This window comes from Biomphalaria glabrata, chromosome 2, assembly GCF_947242115.1.
Source record: "Biomphalaria glabrata chromosome 2, xgBioGlab47.1, whole genome shotgun sequence".
In the NCBI taxonomy this organism is placed as follows: domain Eukaryota; kingdom Metazoa; phylum Mollusca; class Gastropoda; family Planorbidae; genus Biomphalaria; species Biomphalaria glabrata.
The window spans coordinates 10400464-10421862 of NC_074712.1; the positions used below are offsets into that span (position 1 = coordinate 10400464).

Consider the following 21399-nt stretch of genomic DNA (forward strand, 5'->3'; position numbering starts at 1 on the left):
AAGAGAAAGAGAGGAGAGAGAGATGAGAAAGAGAGGAGAGAAAGATGAGAAAGAGAGAGAAGAGAAAGAAAGGAGAGAGAGATGAGAAAGGAAGGAGAGAGAGATGAGAAAGAGAGGAGAGAGAGATGAGAAAGAGAGAGAAGAGAAAGAAAGGAGAGAGAGATGAGAAAGAGAGGAGAGAGAGATGAGAAAGAGATTAGAAAGAGAGGAGAGAGAGATGAGAAAAAAAGGAGAGAGAGATGAGAAAGAGAGGAGAGAGAGATGAGAAAGAGAGGAGAGAAAGATGAGAAAGAGAGAGAAAAGAAAAAAAGGAGAGAGAGATGAGAAAGAGAGGAGAGAGAGATGAGAAAGAGATTAGAAAGAGGAGAGAGAAATGAGAAAAAAAGGAGAGAGAGAAGAGAAAGAGAGGAGAGAGAGATGAGAAAGAGAGGAGAGAAAGATGAGAAAGAGAGAGAAGAGAAAAAAAGGAGAGAGAGATGAGAAAGAGAGGAGAGAAAGATGAGAAAGAGAGAGAAGAGAAAGAAAGGAGAGAGAGATGAGAAAGAGAGGAGAGAGAGATGAGAAAGAGATTAGAAAGAGAGGAGAGATGAGAAAGAGAGAGAAGAGAAAGAAAGGAGAGAGATGAGAAAGAGAGGAGAGAGAGAGATGAGAAAGAGATTAGAAAGAGAGGAGAGAGAGAGATGAGAAAAAAAGGAGAGAGAGATGAGAAAGAGAGGAGAGAGAGATGAGAAAGAGAGGAGAGAGAGATGAGAAAGAGAGGAGAGAGAGAAGAGAAAGAGAGGAGAGAGAGATGAGAAAGAGAGGAGAGATAGAGAAGAGAAAGAGAGGAGAGAGAGATGAGAAAGAGATTAGAAATAGAGGAGAGAGAGATGAGAAAGAAAGGAGAGAGAGTGATGAGAAAGAGAGGAGAGAGAGATGAGAAATAGAGGAGAGAGAGATGAGAAAGAGATTAGAAAGAGAGGAGAGAGAGAGAGAGAGAAGAGAAAGAGAGGAGAGAGAGGTGAGAAAGAGAGGAGAGAGAGATGAGAAAGAGATTAGAAAGAGAGGAGAGAGAGAAGAGAAAGAGAGGAGAGAGAGATGAGAAAGAGAGGAGAGATAGAGAAGAGAAAGAGAGGAGAGAGAGATGAGAAAGAGATGAGAAAGAGATTAGAAATAGAGGAGAGAGAGATGAGAAAGAAAGGAGAGAGAGAGATGAGAAAGAGAGGAGAGAGAGAAGAGAAAGAGAGGAGATAAAGAGAAGAGAAAGAGAGGAAAGAGAGAGAAGAGTAAGAGAGGAGAGAGAAGAGAAGAGAAAGAGAGGAGAGAGAGATGAGAAAGAGAGGAGAGATGAGAAAGAGAGGAGAGAGAGAGAGAGAAGACCAATAGAGCGGAGTAATAGAGATATATAGAGAAAAAGAGAAAATGAAAAAGAGAGAGAAAGAGAATGGGGAGTGAGACAGTGCGAGACAGAAAGAGAGAGAGACGGAGAAAAAAACAGAAGAGGATTTGTTATGGTTCATTTATAATTGGTCATTGGTAGTGCCTTTTAATGGGTATGGGTGTGTGTGTGTTGTGTGTGTGTGTTGTGTGTGTGTGTTTATGCGCGCGCGCGCACGTTGTTGTTTTTTCTCACTTATTTCACAATGATTGGGAAATTCTTTTTTTTTTATTCAGAACCAAAGTTTCAGACGGACAGCAGATGTTTCTGGGTAATTCACTGACCCTTCGTACGATAAGTGTCAATTATTCTGAACAAATACAAGAGTCTCCAGACAAATGCAAGGACCTACAATGACCTCAACAATAACAAAAAAAAGGGACTAGATGATGTAGAGAAAATAAAAGCAAAGAGAGAGTCGATGCTAGAGAACAAAAAAAAAGGGAGGGTGGAATGGGGGGGGGGGGGAGGTAATATACAGTACAGTTGAAGAAAAGTTGTCAATAAATGGATGTGTGTGTGTGTTTTGGTGAGGTCATTTAATGGACTATGCGGACTATGCTCAGACAAGTTGTACTAAGGATTGTGGTCGTTAAAAGCCTAATGATGTTATTGTCTTCCCCTCAATATCCTCAAACTTACTTCCATTCAGTCCAATGACTTTCACCAGGATAGAATTTAACGACAGAAGCGTACTAGTACAGCTATAGCTATCTATTTATGTAAGATTAAATTGTAAAACTGATGTCATGTGTGTCTGTGTCATCACAAAGTCTATTACAGCAGCGTAAAATTGAGAATATAATTTGGATTTCAACTATCTATAAGCGCCCTTCTTCAAAGTTCTTCAATCACCAGAGCAGAGTGAACAAGGTATCAAAGGGAACTAATCCAATTAAAACTTTCCTTACATACTATTGTTCTTGTTGCCTCTATCTGTTTTTAGGTCATGACTTTATGAACTTACATTTGTTTGTTGACTATGAAAATTCAACTAAACTGGTATATGTATTTTAATAGAGACCAACGCATTTTTTTGAAAATTATGGAAATTTTGTTTTGACAATGTCAGCCGAACAAATGTGCTTAAATGTGCGGGACAAAAAAGGAATTCATTTGGAACACGACAGACAAATGTAGACATACAAATGGGAGTAATGAAAGTTCAATAAATAAACGAGATTCTCCAAAGAAATTTGTTGATTAGAATTACATTTGGCTTCAACTCGGTCATTCTTTTTCGTCAGCATTTCTTTCTGGAGGTCATCTAGTCATTTCTAACCAATCAGATTGCTTCCTTTGCACTTGCATTCATCGCTTCCCCAGCGTACACTTGATTTCCGGTTTTAGATAAAAATAATACTAAATCATACGAGTTAATCTGATTAAGCTAGAAAGATTTTGTTTTCTTTTCAATTTGTAAAAAAAAATTCGCCTATACAACATTTCAAAGCGACTCGCGTGTGCTTGGGTGTGTGCGAGGGCATCTTTGGTTCACGATAGATGTCATAGAAAACCAATGCGAAACTCTGCTCATGAAATATTGTTGGAACGTACACTCTAAAACTGTTTTCAAGAAAAAAAACGAAAAAAGTAACAAGGAAAATATTTTTAAAAATCACAGCGATATATCGCTAAACTGCAGGAATACATCTGCCTATTTATATGAAGCAAAATTGATTTATTATAAGTAGTTAAAATGTTGTTTTTTTTAAATTATGTGTGTTGTCATCGACAATGAATAACTGCAAATTTTTTTTTGGTCACATCGGCACACTTTAGGCCATGTCGTGCCCGCCTAGTGTTTGAGTGAGTTGTTTGTCACATCGGCACACTTTAGGCCATGTCGTGCCCGCCTAGTGTTTGAGTGAGTTGCTTGTCACATCGGCACACTTTAGGCCATGTCGTGCCCGCCTAGTGTTTGAGTGAGTTGTTTGTCACATCGGCACACTTTAGGCCATGTCGTGCCCGCCTAGTGTTTAAATGAGTTGTTTGTCACATCGGCACACTTTAGGCCATGTCGTGCCCGCCTAGTGTTTGAGTGAGTTGTTTGTCACATCGGCACACTTTAGGCCATGTCGTGCCCGCCTAGTGTTTGAGTGAGTTGTTTGGCACACTTTAGGCCATGTCGTGCCCGCCTAGTGTTTACATGGAACTCTAATGAAGCTGAAAGGGAAATAGAACAATTTTTTTTAAGCCGTCTGCGTGACCTATCGAGGGAGGTAATACTTATCTTTTCAATTACAACCATTCCTTCCTAGCAGATTATTATTACGCATAAACGTGGCTATCTAGTCATGCATGTTAATTAGACTTTAACTCTGATAACTCATTTGTTTTCCTGGCTGATTCAGGCAGTTCAATCAATGCTCTTATAGCACTAGCGAAGAAGAAATACTTGTACAAATTTGTCCAAGTAAATGGAACAAGAAATGTCTTTCTGGAAATTTTATTGCATTTAATCTTTTTAGCTTGCAAACTCTTCATGGGTGAAAGCCCAAAACTTGGATCTCAAAAACAGCTTTAATGATTTTCCTAGAGCTTTGACAATTTAAGTACCTGGTATACCTTTGGGAAAAGAATTATCCAATTGGCCACATAGGGAAAACTCCAGCTCAAAATTAAGTCTCTATCTTGAACACTCATGTATTCATTTACCAGTTGAATAAACAAATTCCGGTTCTAGAACATTTTGCTACTTTGAAGAACTTAATTTGGATGCTAGAAGTAATTTGTGACTATACAGATGTATACAACTTTAAAATGTATTAGTATTATTACAATCACTGAGAAAACTGTCCTCGTTTAATGTTAGCAAAAAGGCCTTTGCCGTTTTATCATGCTCACATCTGCAATATTTCAAGTTTTAACATCACTGCCTGGTATGGCAATCTGAAGGTTAAAAATAAAAAAAAACATACCTGATACAAACTTTTCACATGTATATAATGTGCAAGCCTGGTGTGAATGTCTAATTTGGTTTGTAATAGTTTTGTTTTGTGTAATGCATAAATTGTAAGACATTTCCTTTGGGAAAATAAAGATTCTTATTATTACTCATGAAATCAAGATTGGTATAATTTTGTTCCTACTTGAAGTACCCTTTACCAGTGCATATAGGAACAGAACAGAATTGGTGAAATAGGAAAAGAACAAAAAACACACAAGACTAATTTGACAATATTTAATTTGTACCATGAACTTGCATCAAATGCTAAAATAATTTTGACATTTTGTTTCACATGAAACATAACAGAGAACATGTTTAGCTCCAGCTTTCATCAGCAGTGCCACCCCAGTTGGTGGTTTCAGTAGCCACTGCAGCAGCAGGCTCAGCAGCCCAGTCCTCCATCTTAGGAACACCCCAGCTGTCCTCAGTAGCAGGTGGGAATGTAGCTGTGGTCAGTGGCACGTTGGGGACACTGATGGCCTCAGAAGCCCAGTCCCCTACATCTTGAGCACCAACAATACCTAAAAATTGAAGAGTAAAACATATTTATTGAAATGCAACACCATTAGTGCAAGCTGCAGAGTTTGTAAAGTAAGCCCAGAATTTATAAAAACTTATGAGACTTCTATTCCCAACCACGTCTAGATCTAGACGTTATCGATCTAGATCATACTAGATTAGGTCAAGATAGTAGAGAATCGTAACGTAATGTCCAGCTAGACTCTATAGGGTTGTAGTCTAGACTCTAGATCCCTGTATAATAAGTACTCTAGATGATAGATCTTGAATGTGTTTTAAATCGATAGCACTTAAATTTTTTTTTTATTAAAATGAATACCGTAATCAGGGATTCTTCTTTTGCATTCAAACTTTTTTAAGCTCCAAAACAAGTAATTAATTATAATAAACTTACTGATGGTACCACCCCACCACTCTTACGTTCTATATTTCTAGGCTAAATGTAGATATAATTGCTATCAAAAACCAACAACATATAGATCTGGGCACAATGTGTTCACCCACCTTTTCTGCGCCCCCCCCTCCCACAGGACGGATTAGCGTGACCTCAATGACCGCTTGTAAAGTATCCCAGAGAGGGATCAAAGGATATGAAATGCACAACGCGATAGGTTAAATTCTTATTTGCATACTGGCTGTCATTTTGGGGAGATTTTGTCTAATGAGTATGCATTTTGCATCACGGTAGCCAGATCTGCATGAGTAATGTTAGCTGCAACAATAACAACTATAGAACAAAAAATGCTAACATGAATATATATATATATATATATACGAGCTGGACATTACCTGCGGGCCTTAGTTTGTGTATTACTAATGTAGTGGAGTGGATTTATATATATGTCAAACTAAGATAATGTTCCTTTCAAGGTTTACTCTTTCGACACGAAAATAAAAGTAGCTTTGTGAAAAAAGGTTTACCCGTTATGTCGATACATCCAAATCTATTAAAAACCAAAGGAGCATGAGATGAATGAAATATAAAGTACAATTAAAACAGGTTTACCTGATTTGTTAAATAAACAGGATTATAAAGTATGTCAGGACTTCTAAATTCGCAGTTATAAGGAATGAATTTATGTAAAAATGCTTTTGAAACACTAATTTGAAGGTTAATTTTATTGAATAATGAAATCTATAGACTATATTTTGTATTTTCAAGTGTCAAAGTAAAAAAACTATCTGTGCAAAGTGTAGTTTTAAAAATTAGATCTAGATCCTTTCGATTTTGTCTCATGTAGACATGGTAAACATGGCCAATATCCATGAAATAGTAGTACTTTCATAGAGTTGGTCAACTTTCTTTTTTTTTTTGACGGTCTTTGTTTTACAACTACTATACATATGTCACGGTTCCAGTTAGTACCCAAGGAACATTTATGCCAAGTTTCATCAAGACTGGTCAAACGGGTTTTGATTTCTATTCGGAACATACACACATATGCCTTACCTTCTGCTTGTATGTATATATATATAAGCATATAATAATATTCACACAGAATATATTAGCTGCAGAAAGTTGAGTTGGTTCAAGAAAATTAATTATAAAATCAAAACTGACAGACACCATCACCAGATTTAAATTTGCAAGAGAAAAATAAGGGACTGTAAGACGCATGCGGGAGTTTATTTTTTGTATATTTTTTTAAAAATATCCAAAACTGAATGTTTTAAGTCAATCTCAACAGCCTTGCACTTCTTCAAGCATGGATTACTTAAACTATTGTTCTTACCTACTTTCAGAATGATTTAAATACAAAATAATTACACACTGCAAGGCCATTTTAGACATTAAAAATATGCAAAGAAAATAATTACCAGCTTCAGGATTCCAGTCAGGGGCAGGAACTGGGATATCTTCTTTAGCCCTTTCTGCAGCTTCTTTTTCTTCCTTTTCAACCTCTTCTGGATCACGGTAGAAGAAGAGATCAGGCATGATCTCCCATGGGTGATCACGTGAAATGGTCCCACGCAGACGAAGAACTTCACGGGCCAAAAGCCACCACATCAAACCAATAGATTGAGGACCCTGACAAGGTTTCAAGAACATATTACAGATACAGGATATACTAATTATATAAACACAATCATGAGATTTTACTTATACCATTTCACAAACACATCGCCACTACTTGCTTGACAACTACAGCCACCAGCAATCACCAATTTAAAGTCTTTTCATTTATGAATGCTTTGCTTGTTTCTAAATAATTCTCTTTAATTTAATTTATAAACTTAAACCTAAGAGAGCAATAGTGAGGCTATTTTTAAATGTTTGATATCTGCACATGTTGGAATGGATTTTTTTATATTTACAAAATTGGAACACATTTGTCTATTTTTGGGGTTATAATAAAAAATCAAATTGATGAGAATATTAATGTTTCAGCTCTAAAATAAAAAATGATGTGTCTGAGACAGATAGTAAAGAAAAAAGTCAATGCTAGATCTACTATTGATATAAGGTTAGAGCTAATCAAACTGGAGAATAAAATGCAGCTAAATCTGTCAATTTTTTTGAGCTATTTAGACCTATTATTGATTTAAACATGATGCTACTCCCTAGAATTATTTTTCTCTAATAAAAGAAAATAATTTATGATGATTACTTTTTCCAGTGAATTTTTTTTTTTTGATTGGTAAAAGAAATAAATAAAATATCCATGCTCTAAGTCTAAGGAATAGGGGTGGATATTTCTTTTTAAAGGCTACAGGTTTTTCATTTTTTAAAATTGTGGTAACTGAACTGAACTCACCTTGTTGTTACATGGGATGGCAATGTCAACATGTAATAGTGGAGAATCAGTGTTGGTAAAAGCAATGACAGGGATGTTGACATAAGAAGCTTCAGTTACAGGTTGGTGGTCAATACGTGGGTCTGTCACGACCAACAAGCGAGGCTCACGGAAAGCAGCCTAGATAATTTTTAAGTTCATAAAAAAATTAGTTTAATATTAAATGACATAATCAAATTTCAAATATTAAATAAACAATTTTCTATATTCTATACCTGAATCTGATTGGTAAATGTACCAGGTGTAAAACGCCCAGCAATTGGGGTAGATCCAGTAGAGGAGGCAAATTTAAGTACTGCTCTCTGGCCATAGGGGCGAGCAGAAATGACACAAATATCAGCTGGATTTTCAATAGCTGCAATAGCCCGAGCAGCAAGCAAGAGTTTCTCCCAGGTCTTCTTCAGATTGATGATGTAGATTCCTAGAATAGAAATGTTCAAACAATTTTTTTACTCAAATGTGAGTGAAATTAACTTGAACTCTTCAAATAAATTACCTACAGAAATTTTAAAATTGAATACAACCTTAAACATATTCAACACATTAGCAAATTAACAACTCATACCTTCATACAATGAACTATTTATGTTAAACTAATGTAGTAGAATCTTAAAGAAGGTTACCAGCGGCTTTTCAACTTTAATAAAAGAAAATCTCTCCCATTTTTATAAGAGAATGGAAAATGTTACCAATTTTATTTCCATGTGATCTAAATGTTTTAAAAATCTATTTCTTGTAAACTTTAAACATTACTTTCTAACTAAGCATAAAAGGTCTACCATAAAAAAACAATTCTATGGGGCTTTTAATCTATTTCCAAAATATTGAAAGCATACATTGTTTTGAAATTACATTAGCGTTCTCAAGATCTATATTTTAGATCTTAAATCTAAATATGATGCTAATTCATAGAACTATTTCTCTCTAATAAAATATAGAAAGGAAGTAACAAAGAAACACGAGCAGTAAAGTATTACTATTCTGTGAACCAGTTATGAATACATTGTCGGTGAACTAGTTGCATTGAACCCCCCCGGCCATCCCTCTGGAGGTGTGGGCTAAGACATAATAATCACTATTAAAGAATGAGCATCTGAAATGTAAAAGTCAACTTCAATCATTTACCATCAGGCTTTCTTTTGAAAACATACTGCAACATTTGGAAGTCCACATTAGTAGAACCAAGATGAACACCAGCTGCTAAAAATTTCAGCATATCCTCTTCTTTGAGGCTGAGTACTTCAATTCCTCCGGACATCTTTAGTGTTTATTAGGGTAACGGTAACCTGTTGGAACAAAGCCATTTAAATTAAAATCTTGATAATTTGTGTTCGCATAATAAGTCTAGTCATGATCATCCCTTTCATTTATTTCACAAGCTCAGATAAAATTTAGATTAATTAAGAATTGATGATTATCAAATTTTATTATTTAACTTATGAATGCCTTTTTAAATATTAATCTAACACATTTTAATTTAAATTTAATAATTTTCAGTTTTAAAAAATATTTGTTTAAATACTAAAAATAGATCTTATCTATTTATATATCTAGAATATTAAAAAAAACAACATAAATCTATAAATTTATTAATGAATCTAATCTATGTAATAGTTTTAGGCATTTCAATTAATTAGGCGCAACATGTACTAGAATCTAGTGACTAGATCTAGACTAGAAGTCTAAATCTAGATTATACAGCATTACAGGTAATATAAATGTTGAACAAACATAGGACCACGCGTATGCTAGTTCAATCTATCGAAAATGGGTAGCTAAGATAACGCTTTGAGTTTTCCTTTTAAATAATATTTTCTAAATACATTAAAATAATAATCATATTTAGAATGCATAATCAAACAAGTTAACAAAGTTTTTGCGAAATATATGACAAATAATTAAGTAAATACTTTATAAATATATTTTTTAACTCGGTGTAGCTTACACACGTTAGAAGCCAAATAGAGGCTGAAGAGAAAAGACTGCAAGAGAGGTCACTTCCGCCGACATTAAAAATAACTGGAAAACATGGATAGGATAATTACTTGTTTTGAAATTTAAAGTGGGCCTTTAGATCTAGAGAACCAACAAAAAATCGAACATATTATTCTGTTTATACTCATACAGAGCAACATTAATTAATAATTCAATATAATAACTGTTTTAATAAATGGTTCCAAATCAACACCAATAACAGTAAACACAGGTGCACCTCAAGGTACATTATTCGGCCCAATACTCTTTCTGATAGACATAAATGACCTAGAATGTTATAGATCTACCAATTTACATTAGTTCAGGAACAAAGGTTAAATTATGTGCAGATGATTGAATAATATATATAGTATAATTATATAGAAAAATAAAAACAACACAAGATACTGAAGTTTTTAAAAGAGTACTAATAGAAGATTTACGGAATCATATTGGAGATTGGAGCACGTCTGGTCGATATTACGTGTTTCGTTTTTGGATCAAAACAAGAATGTGCCACAAGTACCGTTTCCTTATATATCTTTTGCATTTTTCTGTTTTCTTTTTAAATTAAACAGACATTATTAGGCTCCTACAGTCACCTAATTCCAAGAGAGTATTCAAGATTGGTTATACATTTCTACCTGTGGCGGGGCTCCATTAATAAAGTGCAGTAGATAGCCATCTGCCGAAATTGAAAAACACTAAATGTGGCTCAACAAAGATGGCTAAGACAGATTTTAGGAGTCAGTTATAGAGATCGGGTCTAAATCAATGAAATCCTATGCCGAACTGGGAGTCGACTCCTTAGTAAGATTATGACATAGCATCGCATGAGGTTTGCGGGACATGTTCTCCGACAAAATGAATTACGCATAAGAAGAGTTGCGATGACATCCTAGTACAACTTGGCGCCACACATTTATGGAGGTTCTCAGAGCAAGTGGGGGAGGCTTCAGGCATTATCAGTGACAGATTTTTGTGGAAACAGCTTGCCGCCAAATGCGCCTAACGGCGATGGAGGGTCTAAGTCAGTAAGAATAGCACACTAGGTTTTTGAAATAAAACTTTTTAATAGCAGGAAAATGCACTGTAGATACCTAGTGCTCCCCAGACCCCCTTGCTGGCAATGGCGGGGAGTCTACAATTTTCCCACTAACTACAGGAAGAACCTATTCTAGGGCACAATAAACGTTTTCCTAAAGAATGATGGGTCAAAAAGTAATAAAGATTAACTTTATACACACACACATACATACAACCAAAATAAAATTGGCCGGGGGGTGGGGGGGGGGGGTAAATCCCACCCCCACCCCCACCCCCGAAAAAAAATCCTGGCTACGCCCATGATCTTTAGTCAATATTGTATTTTCTATAAGGTATTAATTAGTAGATATAGCCTCAAATGATTTCCAGGCAGTATATTTTAACCCTGAGGTTGTGCATCCTGGGGTACTCCCAAACGTGACATATTTTTGTAGCCTTGTTTCTGAGTAATTTACACATTTATTTTACTCATGTAAATAAACTTTGTATATATGTTTACCTGCGACTTTCTTAAGTCTTGTTTTGCATACATTCGTTTAATTGTATACCTAGATAGAGGTAATACTTAATAACCGTGGAAATACAAGTAGGGGTCAATATGCCACTGGACGAACGTGCCAGCACACCTTTAACACTGATCTGTTGATCTAAAATAGCTAAATCTAGCTATAATTCTAATTGAATCTTTTTAGCTATAGGCCTACCCGCTAATAGGTAAATTAATTGATCAAAATTTTGTTAAGTTGAGTGGGATGCTCTTTTAGAATCAATACCCATTATTATCTAACATGGGGTACCTTTATAAGCAACCTCATTCATTACGTAACAGTGAGCTAAATGTTGGTCGACGTAACAGAGGTGCCCCACGGAAACGCTTCAAAGACCATCTTAGGCACTAACTTTCCTTAGCAGACAGAAGAGAGCACATGGTTACATGCAGCCTCAGAACGAGACAGCTGGAGGTCACAAAGGCAGCAGGATTCACATTTGAGACCAAAAGGAAAATCAGCTGCCGAGGATAGACGCAGATGGCGAAAAGAAAATCTAAAGCGACCACCTGCGGACAATGGTTATGCTTGCCCTGGATGTGGTAAAATATGTAGGTCACAACTGGGGCTGCGCAGCCACGGAAATACTGCGTTCCTCACTAATCTTCGAACTCGATGACAAGCCTTATTATTTGCCACAATTTTTTTAACTGTAGGCTTAATTTTGGTTTATTTCAAAAGTACTGAAAACATCGTATAAATTCGTAGTTTATTTGATTTAGATCGGAAGTTATACTTTTTAAACACATTATTGTTTAATGGCGCTTAAACATGAATCGTTCGCTATATTTGTTCATGTTTTCCAGAAGATTATATTGGAAACCAAATGTGAGACCCAGATGATATAGTGAGTGTACCGTCAGGAGGTAATACTTTTATTTTGACTTAATGTTTATCTTTGATTTGGTTTTTATTCTAATCATAGTTTCGCTATGGAATAACTTTCAGCAGTAATGTAAAGAGGCGGGCTCATCACCTTTTGAACTGTCCCTTAACTTTCGTCGTAGCGTTGCTGTGACAGTTCGCGTAACTAAATCCTTAGTAGTGTAGATATAGAACAGTGATTCCAAAAGTGGTAAATATAGACCCCCAGAAGTCTACGAAGACTTCCAAGGGGTCTACGAAAGGGAAACAATAAATTGGGGGTCTATGAGATGCCCTAGCGGAGTCTACATTAATGGATTTCATATAAGCAGGTCATACTTTAATTTTCACATCCCATTAATGTAATTATTTCACATACTAATATATGATTTGTACCTTGGTTAATCCTTTAAATATTTATGCTGCTAATCAAACGAAAAATTGTTGTATTTAATCTCAATACTTATTTAAATAGCTTAATTGTGTCTAGATGTAACTAATTTGTAACAAAAAGAAATGTAAGTGTCCTTTTATGACGATATGAAACTAATTACGCGGAGGATCATTTGAGATGATGCCACCCTGATAAAAAAAAATACAAGTTTAAAAACCTTTCAAAATCTCAAAGATTAAAGTTCAGAATAGACCCACAAAATCTCTCTTCGACATCACATAGAGAAGATGGTGGTTAGTGAGAAGTTTACAAGATCTTTTTACGTATTGTCAAATACAGAAAGCACTATAGATAAAACATTGACTTTACCAGCTGTTAAAGTAGTTTTAAAAACTTTGTTTACGCAATCGTACTTCTGATATTATTAAAAGAATTTCTTTAAGCAACAATACAGTTCATTGGCACATCGTGGTGTGAGTTATAACATTAAAAGCCTTTTAGGTAACTCTTTGCAAACGACATATACAGTTTGGGATCAGCGGCGTCGCTCTGAAAGAGTGTAGCGCTGTGTGAAGTAAACTGCCTTATTTTTCCCCAGGTTTGACGCACGAAGCCTTTCCCATGTTTGGGTATAGCTGCAAGGGGGCAGAGGTTTCAATTCAGTTTCTCTTCTGCTAGATGAGTTGCAAGCCAAGGCTAATGAGTCCATCCTGCCCGAAGCTTACTAGTTTAGGCACCAGTTTCTCGCATTTGCCCCTTCTACTGTTAGTAAAAACAGTTTCGCGGACCCAATATTTCAGCCATATTTCAGATCAAGAAATACATAAGAAACTCTTTGCGAAAACCTTTACAATGATAATTAAGACAAATTAATTAATGTTTAATGTTTGAAGGACTACTTTATAGAACAACAAATTCCTATATGAAATGTAATATCTGTAGCAACGCATGAAGAACAAGCAAAAAAAAAAAAAGTATATTTCCAGTGTATTTGGTGATTCCTGTAATACATATTAATTGTTCTTAGCATTGGTTTAAATTTGAACTTTATCAATAAAAAAAGATCTCTGTAACTTGAAATGTAGGTTTATATGACTTTATCACTCATAGACTCACGACATCCACTTACCAGAAGTAGGGACGACTAGTTTTTTCTCGAGTCTGTCACTAAAAAGAAAGTACAGTTCCCCTTTCAGACCTTGTGATCTATTGGGCAGATGATGTAAAGGTCTGGGGCTCGAATCCTGGTGAAGACTGGGAATTTTAATTTCGGGATCTTAAAACGCCACCAAGCTCTAAAGGGTACCTGACATTAGTTGGGGAAAAGTAAAGGCGGTTGGTCGTTGTGTTGGCCACATGACGCCCTCGTTAACCGTAGACCACAGAGTCAGATGACCTTTACATCATCTGCCCTATAAACCACAAGGTCTGAAAGGGGAACTTTTTTTAAATTAAACATCATAATGTAGAGTGGATTTTAACATTGTTCAAAAATAAAATGAAACAATGATAGAAAAAGTCGTACTCCAAAAACAACTAGCGACAAAACGGCTGCGTCAAAACGTCGCGGCGACAAAACGGCTGCACCAGAGCGTCGCCACGACAAAACGGTTGCGCCAGAGCGTCGCGGCGACAAAACGGCTGCGTCAAAATGTCGCGTATCACCTCCTTTTTTTTTAAGTGTGAGACTCTCTATGCACGTGACTGAATTCGAGTTTTGGTTGTGATGTCCAGAGTATGTGATGAGATTCATCTACATATGTGTTTATATCAAATGTCGTCTGCGCTTATGCACACGGGTTCCTCAAGCATCGTTTTTCAAATTTCGAATCAAATTAATAAACAATGCATGGATGAATCTTAAAGCCATTCCGGATCTGAAATTAAAATTCAACTTCTTCCGGTGATCTACTTATGACGAGAGTTAACAAGCAAGGTGTCATGTCACCAGCACAACGACCACTCGCCTTTACTTTCTTAGCTTAAGTCCCGATGTTCAAAATCGCATTCGAGCCCAGAATCCCAGGTACGGAAGCCAAGCGATAAAGGCTTAAGCAATCAAGCCACCGCGCCCGCTTTTATGACGAGGGTGTCTCAAAGATGTAGGATCTACTTATGACGTAGGTGTCTCAAAGATCAATGTAGGATATATTTATGACGAGGGCGTCTCAAAGATGTAGGATCTACTTATGACGTAGGTGTCTCAAAGATCAATTTAGGATATATTTATGACGAGGGCGTCTCAAAGATGTAGGATCTACTTATGACGTAGGTGTCTCAAAGATCAATGTAGGATATATTTATGACGAGGGTGTCTCAAAGATGTAGGATCTTTTTATGGCGAGAGTGTCTTAAAGATGATGGTGTCTCAAAGAGTACCTACACATTCTTATCAAAGTTCTGTCATAACATAGCAATTTTAAACACTTAAACAGCTATGATGACTCTTTTCTACAGGTCAACAGAAAGGTAAAGGAAGATTTGTTCTGGGTGTCTTCACTACTGAACTAGTTGCTAGGAACTCAAGACTGCTAGAGTTCAGATTTGAGCAACTTTAGCCTTGTTTAGGTTTGTGGTAATGTGGTCTTTATTATACCACACACACACACACACACATACACACACACACAGACACACACACAGACACAGATACACACACACACATACATTCATATAGATATATAAAATCTAGTGCTGCTGTCAATACAAACTCTATAGCCTCCTTCAGTCGCGAAGCGAAAAACGGATCATCTCATGGAAATGAGATGAATGCCTGGGCATTAGCTGTAGTCGGAACAATGTCGCCCTCACATCAGTTCCCCCCTCTTCACGTAGCTGATGTATCCAAAGGAACGGCAGTGCCAATACAGTTTTGGGTCAGCGGCGCCGCAGGTTCTGCCAGGGCGTTGCACTGGATGCTGCAAACTGCCTTAGGGTCACCAGCTCCTGATTTTTCCTCAGGGTTGACTTCCTAAGCCTTTCCCATGATCTGGTATAGCTGCTAGGCAACAGGTATGAACTCAGAGTTTTCTTTCTCCTAGGTGGGTAGCCAGCCATGGCTAACGAGCCCCTCCTGCCCGAAGTTTACTGGTTAAGGCGCCAGTTACTCGCCTTTGTCCCTTCTCCTGTTAGTGAGAATAGTTCCGCCGGACTCAATATCTGAGCCACACATGAAGGCTAGGAGTTGGACAGGTTGTCAGAGGCTATTCGAGACGCATGACATTAGGAAGCATTTTATAGGTGGTGGAGTGCTTACATCCATTACCACTAGTGTTTCTATAATCATAGTAAATGCCACTAAAGTATGTAAGGGTCTCGATACTCAGTCGTTGGAATGTTGCTCCAAACAGATAGATAGAAGAACTCTGATAACCCACAGGTACTTAATTAAACTTTACTTGTTATGCTTTAGTATTGTTCAATCCACATGCAGCTATATCGAATCGCAGTGTGCGCTGAACATTTACTGATAAAACAGTATTCTCACCGTCTAGGGCAGGGGTCGGCAACCTTTTGAGTCGAAAGAGCCAAAAATTACAATTTACCAATTTTTAAAGTATTTAAAGAGCCACAAACTTTTTTTCCCCCAACAATAAATAGTACCCACACAATTAATTTTTTATTTAAAAAACGAATATATTAATTCATATATTCGCGTTTTTCACACCAAATTAGATAATATATATATATATGGTTTTATTAGATAATTATTTTTCTTTCGGTAGCAGCTAAGGGAGTTACTTACAACACTAACTTGTACTTCAATAACAAACAATTAAGAAAATTCAATGGGCTTTGCATGGTTTTAGAAATGTTCTGTAGTCACAGATTAATAATAAATTACTATAGACGTTACTAATTAATAATGATAATAACGAGACTGTCTTGATCAAGGTAGACATATATAACTAACTTTTATTTCCGTCCGATTCTTTGCTTTCGCATAAAACATAAACAACAAACAATGACGTAATATCTTCTAGTATTAGCACAAGAAAGTCTGGATACATTTGGCTCATAACTTGTTTTTAGTTTCAAACACGACTCTAAATTTTCATTTGTTAGTTGACTTCTTACTGTACTTTTATTTATATATGAATATAACACTTGCTCGCACTATATGTCGATCCGAAGATAGTCAGTATCTAAAATGCCAACTTCACCTCACTGTAGCATTCTGGAAGACTATTCCATGCGTCAAATATAAGCTAAGTGCCTCAACTCGAGACATTTCTTTTAAAGTTGTCACATTTGTGGGAAGCGTGGTCGAGAGGTGATGCGCTTGAACTTGGCTTGGCTACCTAGAAGGGGACTCGAGGTTCGACACCCGACTCGGGCAGAGTTGTGTTTACTGAGCGCCTAAAGGCAGCACGGAAAACCAACTCCTATTAACCCCCCCCCCCCTAACTGGTCCACAAAAGAGATTGGACCAAAAGCGCTCTGAGCATGCTATAAGCATGAAAGTAGCGCTATATAAAAACTATAATAATAATTTGTTGCGTAATGTACATATATTTCTGGACCTCCAACTTTTTCAACTTGCTTTTTGACTCTGTAAATTTTCAACTCCACAAATCTTTAGTTTCTAAATCGACCAATTGAATTTCTAGCGATCCAGTATTAATTTCAAATGGTTGAATGTGGATTACGTTACGATTTGTGTTGAGAGGATTTATTAGGAATGCTAGAATAGTTTTGTTGAACTACTCAAATCTGTCAAGAAAATCTTTTTTGATTTCTTTTATAACTGTGCTGAAGTAATTTGTGTCAATATTTGCACTGGTTTTATCTCGATACTGCTTTAGACATTTAAAATGAAGTAAGTGCATATTTTTTTTTTCAAAATAAACTAATTCTTCTACCAAAACATAGGCTGGGTTTTACTTTCCTTGCAGTTTTAGATTCAGCTCATTTACTTTCGCTGTTATATTCACCATAAAGTACAATTTTTGCGACCATTTATCGTTCTCTTATTTAGGGTGATCATTGCTTTTTTCATTTAGGAATGTATTTATTTAATTCAAGCACAAAGCAAAACGTTTCAAGCCATCGCACTTCATTGTAAAGAAGGATGTAGGAATACTGTATCTCCATCTCGTTAAAGAGTTCAGTAAACTGAAGATGGTAGAGTGCTTTTGATAAGTGGATGTTTACAATCTTGATTATCAAATGTATGACTTCAACTATTTCTGCCATAAATGTTTGGGCACAAAGCGCTTCTTGGTGTATGAAACATGTAAGAATTTGGTGGTTTATTAGGCTCGAAGAATCGTTGTGGCTCCTTAATTTTTCCTGTCACACTTCTGGCTCCATCAGTTGCTGTTTAAACGATTTTATTTTACTCAATCTTATTGTCTTCAAGGCATTTCTGCACGGCATTTGCTCTATCTTGCCCTCTAGTTTGTCATGAGAGTAGCAATCCTGGAAGATCTTCTTTTGGACCTTGGGAAGACATATACCAGACAAAATGGGCAACTTGTGCCATGCCTTTTATGCCGCAAGACTAGCAATTGATAAGGCAGAAGAAAGTTGAATATCTTCCACCTGGAAATATGTTACATTTGAAGATATTTTAGCTATTCTATCTTGTACTGTTTTAGCGGGTAGTGGCATATCTTTGATTTTTTTTTCAAGGTTTCTGTTTTTTGTTGTTTTTTTGAAATCACGAAACAGTTCTTCAGATGCACGTAGAAAGCAGTCTTTGACATACTCACCATCTGAAAATGGTTTGCCTTTTTGTACAATTTCTATTGGTACCACGAAGCTTGCCAGATTAGCATTACTAGTTGATTGCTTCTAGCTTTGAGAAGATCATTCGCTTATAACTCATTTACTTGAAACAACAAACTATAAGTCACAGCCAAAGCATGTAGTGAAGATGCTGTTTCGTCTTGCGTCGAAAGCGAATTAAAACCTACATAGAAACATCCGACCATGGCGTCATTTGAGAGCTACTGACGACACTGACGACGCGTGTAATGGGAGGTGGGGGTGGTATAAGGCTGAGAGATAGAATCGGAGCCTATTCTTCGTTAAAAGATTCAGATTTATTTTTTTAAAATGTTTCGACAAAATAAATAATATTTGCGTATGGAACTAAAGAGCCGCAGCTTCACATCCAAAGAGCCGCATGTGGCTCGCGAGCCGCAGGTTGCCGACCCCGGGTCTAGGGCAGTGGTTTCCAAACTTTTTCCTTAACGGAACACTTTGCACATTCTGAGTATTTATCGGAATACTTGGTTTATTTTTTTTTTTTTGAAATAAAATTAATTCACGTGTTGTCTTTCTGGTTAATTATTCCAGTAGGTCGTGAAACACCTATTTAGGGCTCGTGGAACACTAGGGTTCTGCGGAACACAGTTTGGGAAACACTGGTCTTGAGGTTTACTGCAGTAACAAGAAGATGGAAAATTATCACCCTTTGAAAAATTAATTATGGTGTGACAACCAAACATTTTCGATATCAAAACAAAATTAATTTTAAACCACTATTAAAGTAATTTTTTTTATATTGTTGATTCGTTTTTTAATAGGAAGAATGAACAATTGTGCAAAGTCAAATTTTTTTTTATCCGAGAATGGGAAGTGGTAAAAACAACTTGTTCAAATTTTGAACCAGACAGACAGACCGAGTTGATCAGACAGACAGAGTGAGTTGATCAGACAGACAGAGTGAGTTGATCAGACAGACAGAGTGAGTTGATCAGACAGACAGAGTGAGTTGATCAGACAGACAGAGTGAGTTGATCAGACAGACATAGTGAGTTGATCAGACAGACAGAGTGAGTTGATCAGACAGACAGAGTGAGTTGATCAGACAGACATAGTGAGTTGATCAGACAGACAGAGTGAGTTGAACAGACAGACAGAGTGAGTTGATGTAAGCTTTGTAAGAAAAGAAGACACATGACCTATTTGCATACAAGGTTAAGGCTGTATATTAACATCATAGAAACAAGACATACAACTTATCTTTATTGACAGTTAATATACAATGGGCTCTATATTTCACTAAAACTAAATGGAACCAATGTCTATAAACAGTATGTTACCATCATAAGTTAAATACACATCTGGCATGCAAAGACCGACATTTAATACGAGCCGTGCAACACGAAAAGTCGTTGATGTAAATACAAATATAGGCAATTAAAATTTGAACCAGATTTTGACGTCTGCCTGGCGCGTGTCCAATCAGATTGGTTTAACTTAAGTGGCTACTTCTAAACTGGGTCGGATAACTTAGTGCAAGGGTTGGAAGCTTTTGTTTGTAGACTTTTTAAATATTCAAATGGTGAAGAACCCGGAAATAAGACAGAAAAACTTATAAAAAGTGACATTAAAATGAATTTTTTCCTAATTACTACAGCATTAAGAAACAGGAAGTTATTTCAAAGCAAACGATCATTCCTTTTCCCTCCATAAAAACATGCCCAAAAAAAATCGCTAACTTCCTTTGTGTTCTTCTTAGCTATGTAGGCCTATGTCAGCTCCTTATTTTTAGCACCAAATTCACTGATTATAAATTTAAAAGTCAGATAGGCTTCAGCGTGATGCTATGTGCACTGATGTGTAACTGATAAATTCGTATTGTCTGCACATGTGAGCTGTAGACCAAAACTTTGGCCCTGGAGTGGCCACTGTCTCGTGTTTAGTGATAGTGAATGAAGAGGTGGCCGTATGACATTTAAAAAAAAACAACACAGCGTAAGGTGTTATCGTTGGATATGAAGTCCAGTGATAAGATATATGTCAGTGACTGCTTTATTGACTTGTAAAGTGCGTGCGAGGCAGTCACTACCTAGAAAACATTCCAAAGTGCAGGTAGGGATTTACTTATAACTTCGGTACTTTGCTTTGTGTGTTGTATAGGACATTGAAGTTGGTTGTATCTCCACACAACCAAAGTTAGAACTGTGATACTTATCCTGAAAGGCAGTGACTATCTATAAGAATTAACCAACGGGTTTATATTTTCTATTACTTCGGTGAGGTGGGCGTAAGACAGAGCGCTTGATTGCATGCCAGAGCTCCGGAGTTCAAATTCTGGTGAATTATTTGAGCTTTTTTTTTTTCAAACCGAGATGTAAAATTGGCCTGTTAAATAATAAAAAAGTGTAGCCTGAAATCTCCAGCGAACTGATCTTTTGTTTATAGTTCATATCAGTCCACTATAAGTAATGCATTGTAAGAAAAGTTTTGTTTTATTGGCGAATAGCTAGAGGCTTCTTATAGTTTTGAAGTTATTGACTTTTTTTTTAGAAAGCATTTTGCGTGACTACACTATATATGCAAAATTTTTTCATAAAAATAAATCTTCAACTTATAATTAGACTTTTCATGTCATAAGGGAGTATTGATTGTTTGAATGATCTTGCTCTGCCCGTAATTATCACCCATCGGCAACAAAATATTTGAAAATGTTTAGTCTAAAAGTTTGTCACCTCAAATCTGTCAATTGTGTCTTATATATAAGTAGTGTAAGTGCAAACCAGTTAGTATCCATGCCATATCATAAGAATCAAATGTATGGCTGCAACTAAGAATCTGATTGCATATTCTCTCTAACAGAATTATTGTTTCATGGATGAAGAATTAGATAGACTAAAAGTATCACTGTTGTGTTTAGCATGTATCTATTGCTGGTTCCCTCTTATATGGATCCGAGACATGGGGACTATATAGAAAACAACACTTTCACCAAAGATGGCTGCGCTCCATCATGGACATACAACGCCAAGACCGCACTACAAATAGCGATGCTCTACAAAATTACAGTATTGAGGCACTGCTCATAGTTCGGCAGTTGCGTAGGGGAGGGCATGTATCCCGTATGCCATTTTGGCGAGCTGGGTTAGGGTCGGCGAAACAGAGGTGTCCCCTGGAAACGC

General features: G+C 36.5%; 2 protein-coding genes across 4 annotated transcripts in view; one reads left to right on the forward strand and one right to left on the reverse strand.

Annotated features, from left to right (window-relative positions):
* Positions 1-4586: 4586 nt before the first annotated feature.
* Positions 4587-9697, reverse strand: LOC106051961 (40S ribosomal protein SA-like). Its single transcript, XM_013207192.2, has 6 exons — positions 9627-9697; positions 8807-8967; positions 7897-8102; positions 7643-7801; positions 6705-6915; positions 4587-4888 (listed from the first exon to the last, which is right to left on the reverse strand). Exons 2-6 carry the CDS (start codon positions 8937-8939, stop codon positions 4683-4685), a joined length of 915 nt encoding a protein of 304 aa, XP_013062646.1. The 5' UTR covers positions 8940-8967; positions 9627-9697; the 3' UTR covers positions 4587-4682.
* Positions 9698-12098: 2401 nt separating this feature from the next.
* The window catches only part of LOC106070793 (long-chain-fatty-acid--CoA ligase 5-like), a 45547-nt gene continuing 36246 nt past the window's right edge, over positions 12099-21399 (forward strand). Inside the window, exons 1-2 of one of the 3 annotated variants that reach the window (XM_056019072.1) lie at positions 12099-12116; positions 14966-15076. Coding sequence is in view for 1 of the 3 variants with exons in the window: in XM_056019069.1 (XP_055875044.1) it covers positions 20530-20557 (28 nt within the window). In the remaining 2 variants the exon portion in view is untranslated. Of the gene's footprint in view, positions 12117-14965; positions 15077-20177; positions 20333-20440; positions 20558-21399 lie in introns of those variants that run through there. The other 2 variants (XM_056019070.1, XM_056019069.1) reach the window with 2 other exon arrangements.

What these genes read in the sequence shown, in the direction of transcription:
- LOC106051961 (XM_013207192.2), bottom strand. Translation starts at nt 8,939, where the DNA reads ATGTCCGGAGGAATTGAAGTACTCAGCCTCAAAGAAGAGGATATGCTG. An exon ending in TTTCAAAAGAAAGCCTGATG is followed by an intron (nt 8,103 to 8,806) that starts GTAAATGATTGA and finishes TTTCTATTCTAG; the next exon opens with GAATCTACATCATCAATCTG. An exon ending in CATTTACCAATCAGATTCAG is followed by an intron (nt 7,802 to 7,896) that starts GTATAGAATATA and finishes AAAATTATCTAG; the next exon opens with GCTGCTTTCCGTGAGCCTCG.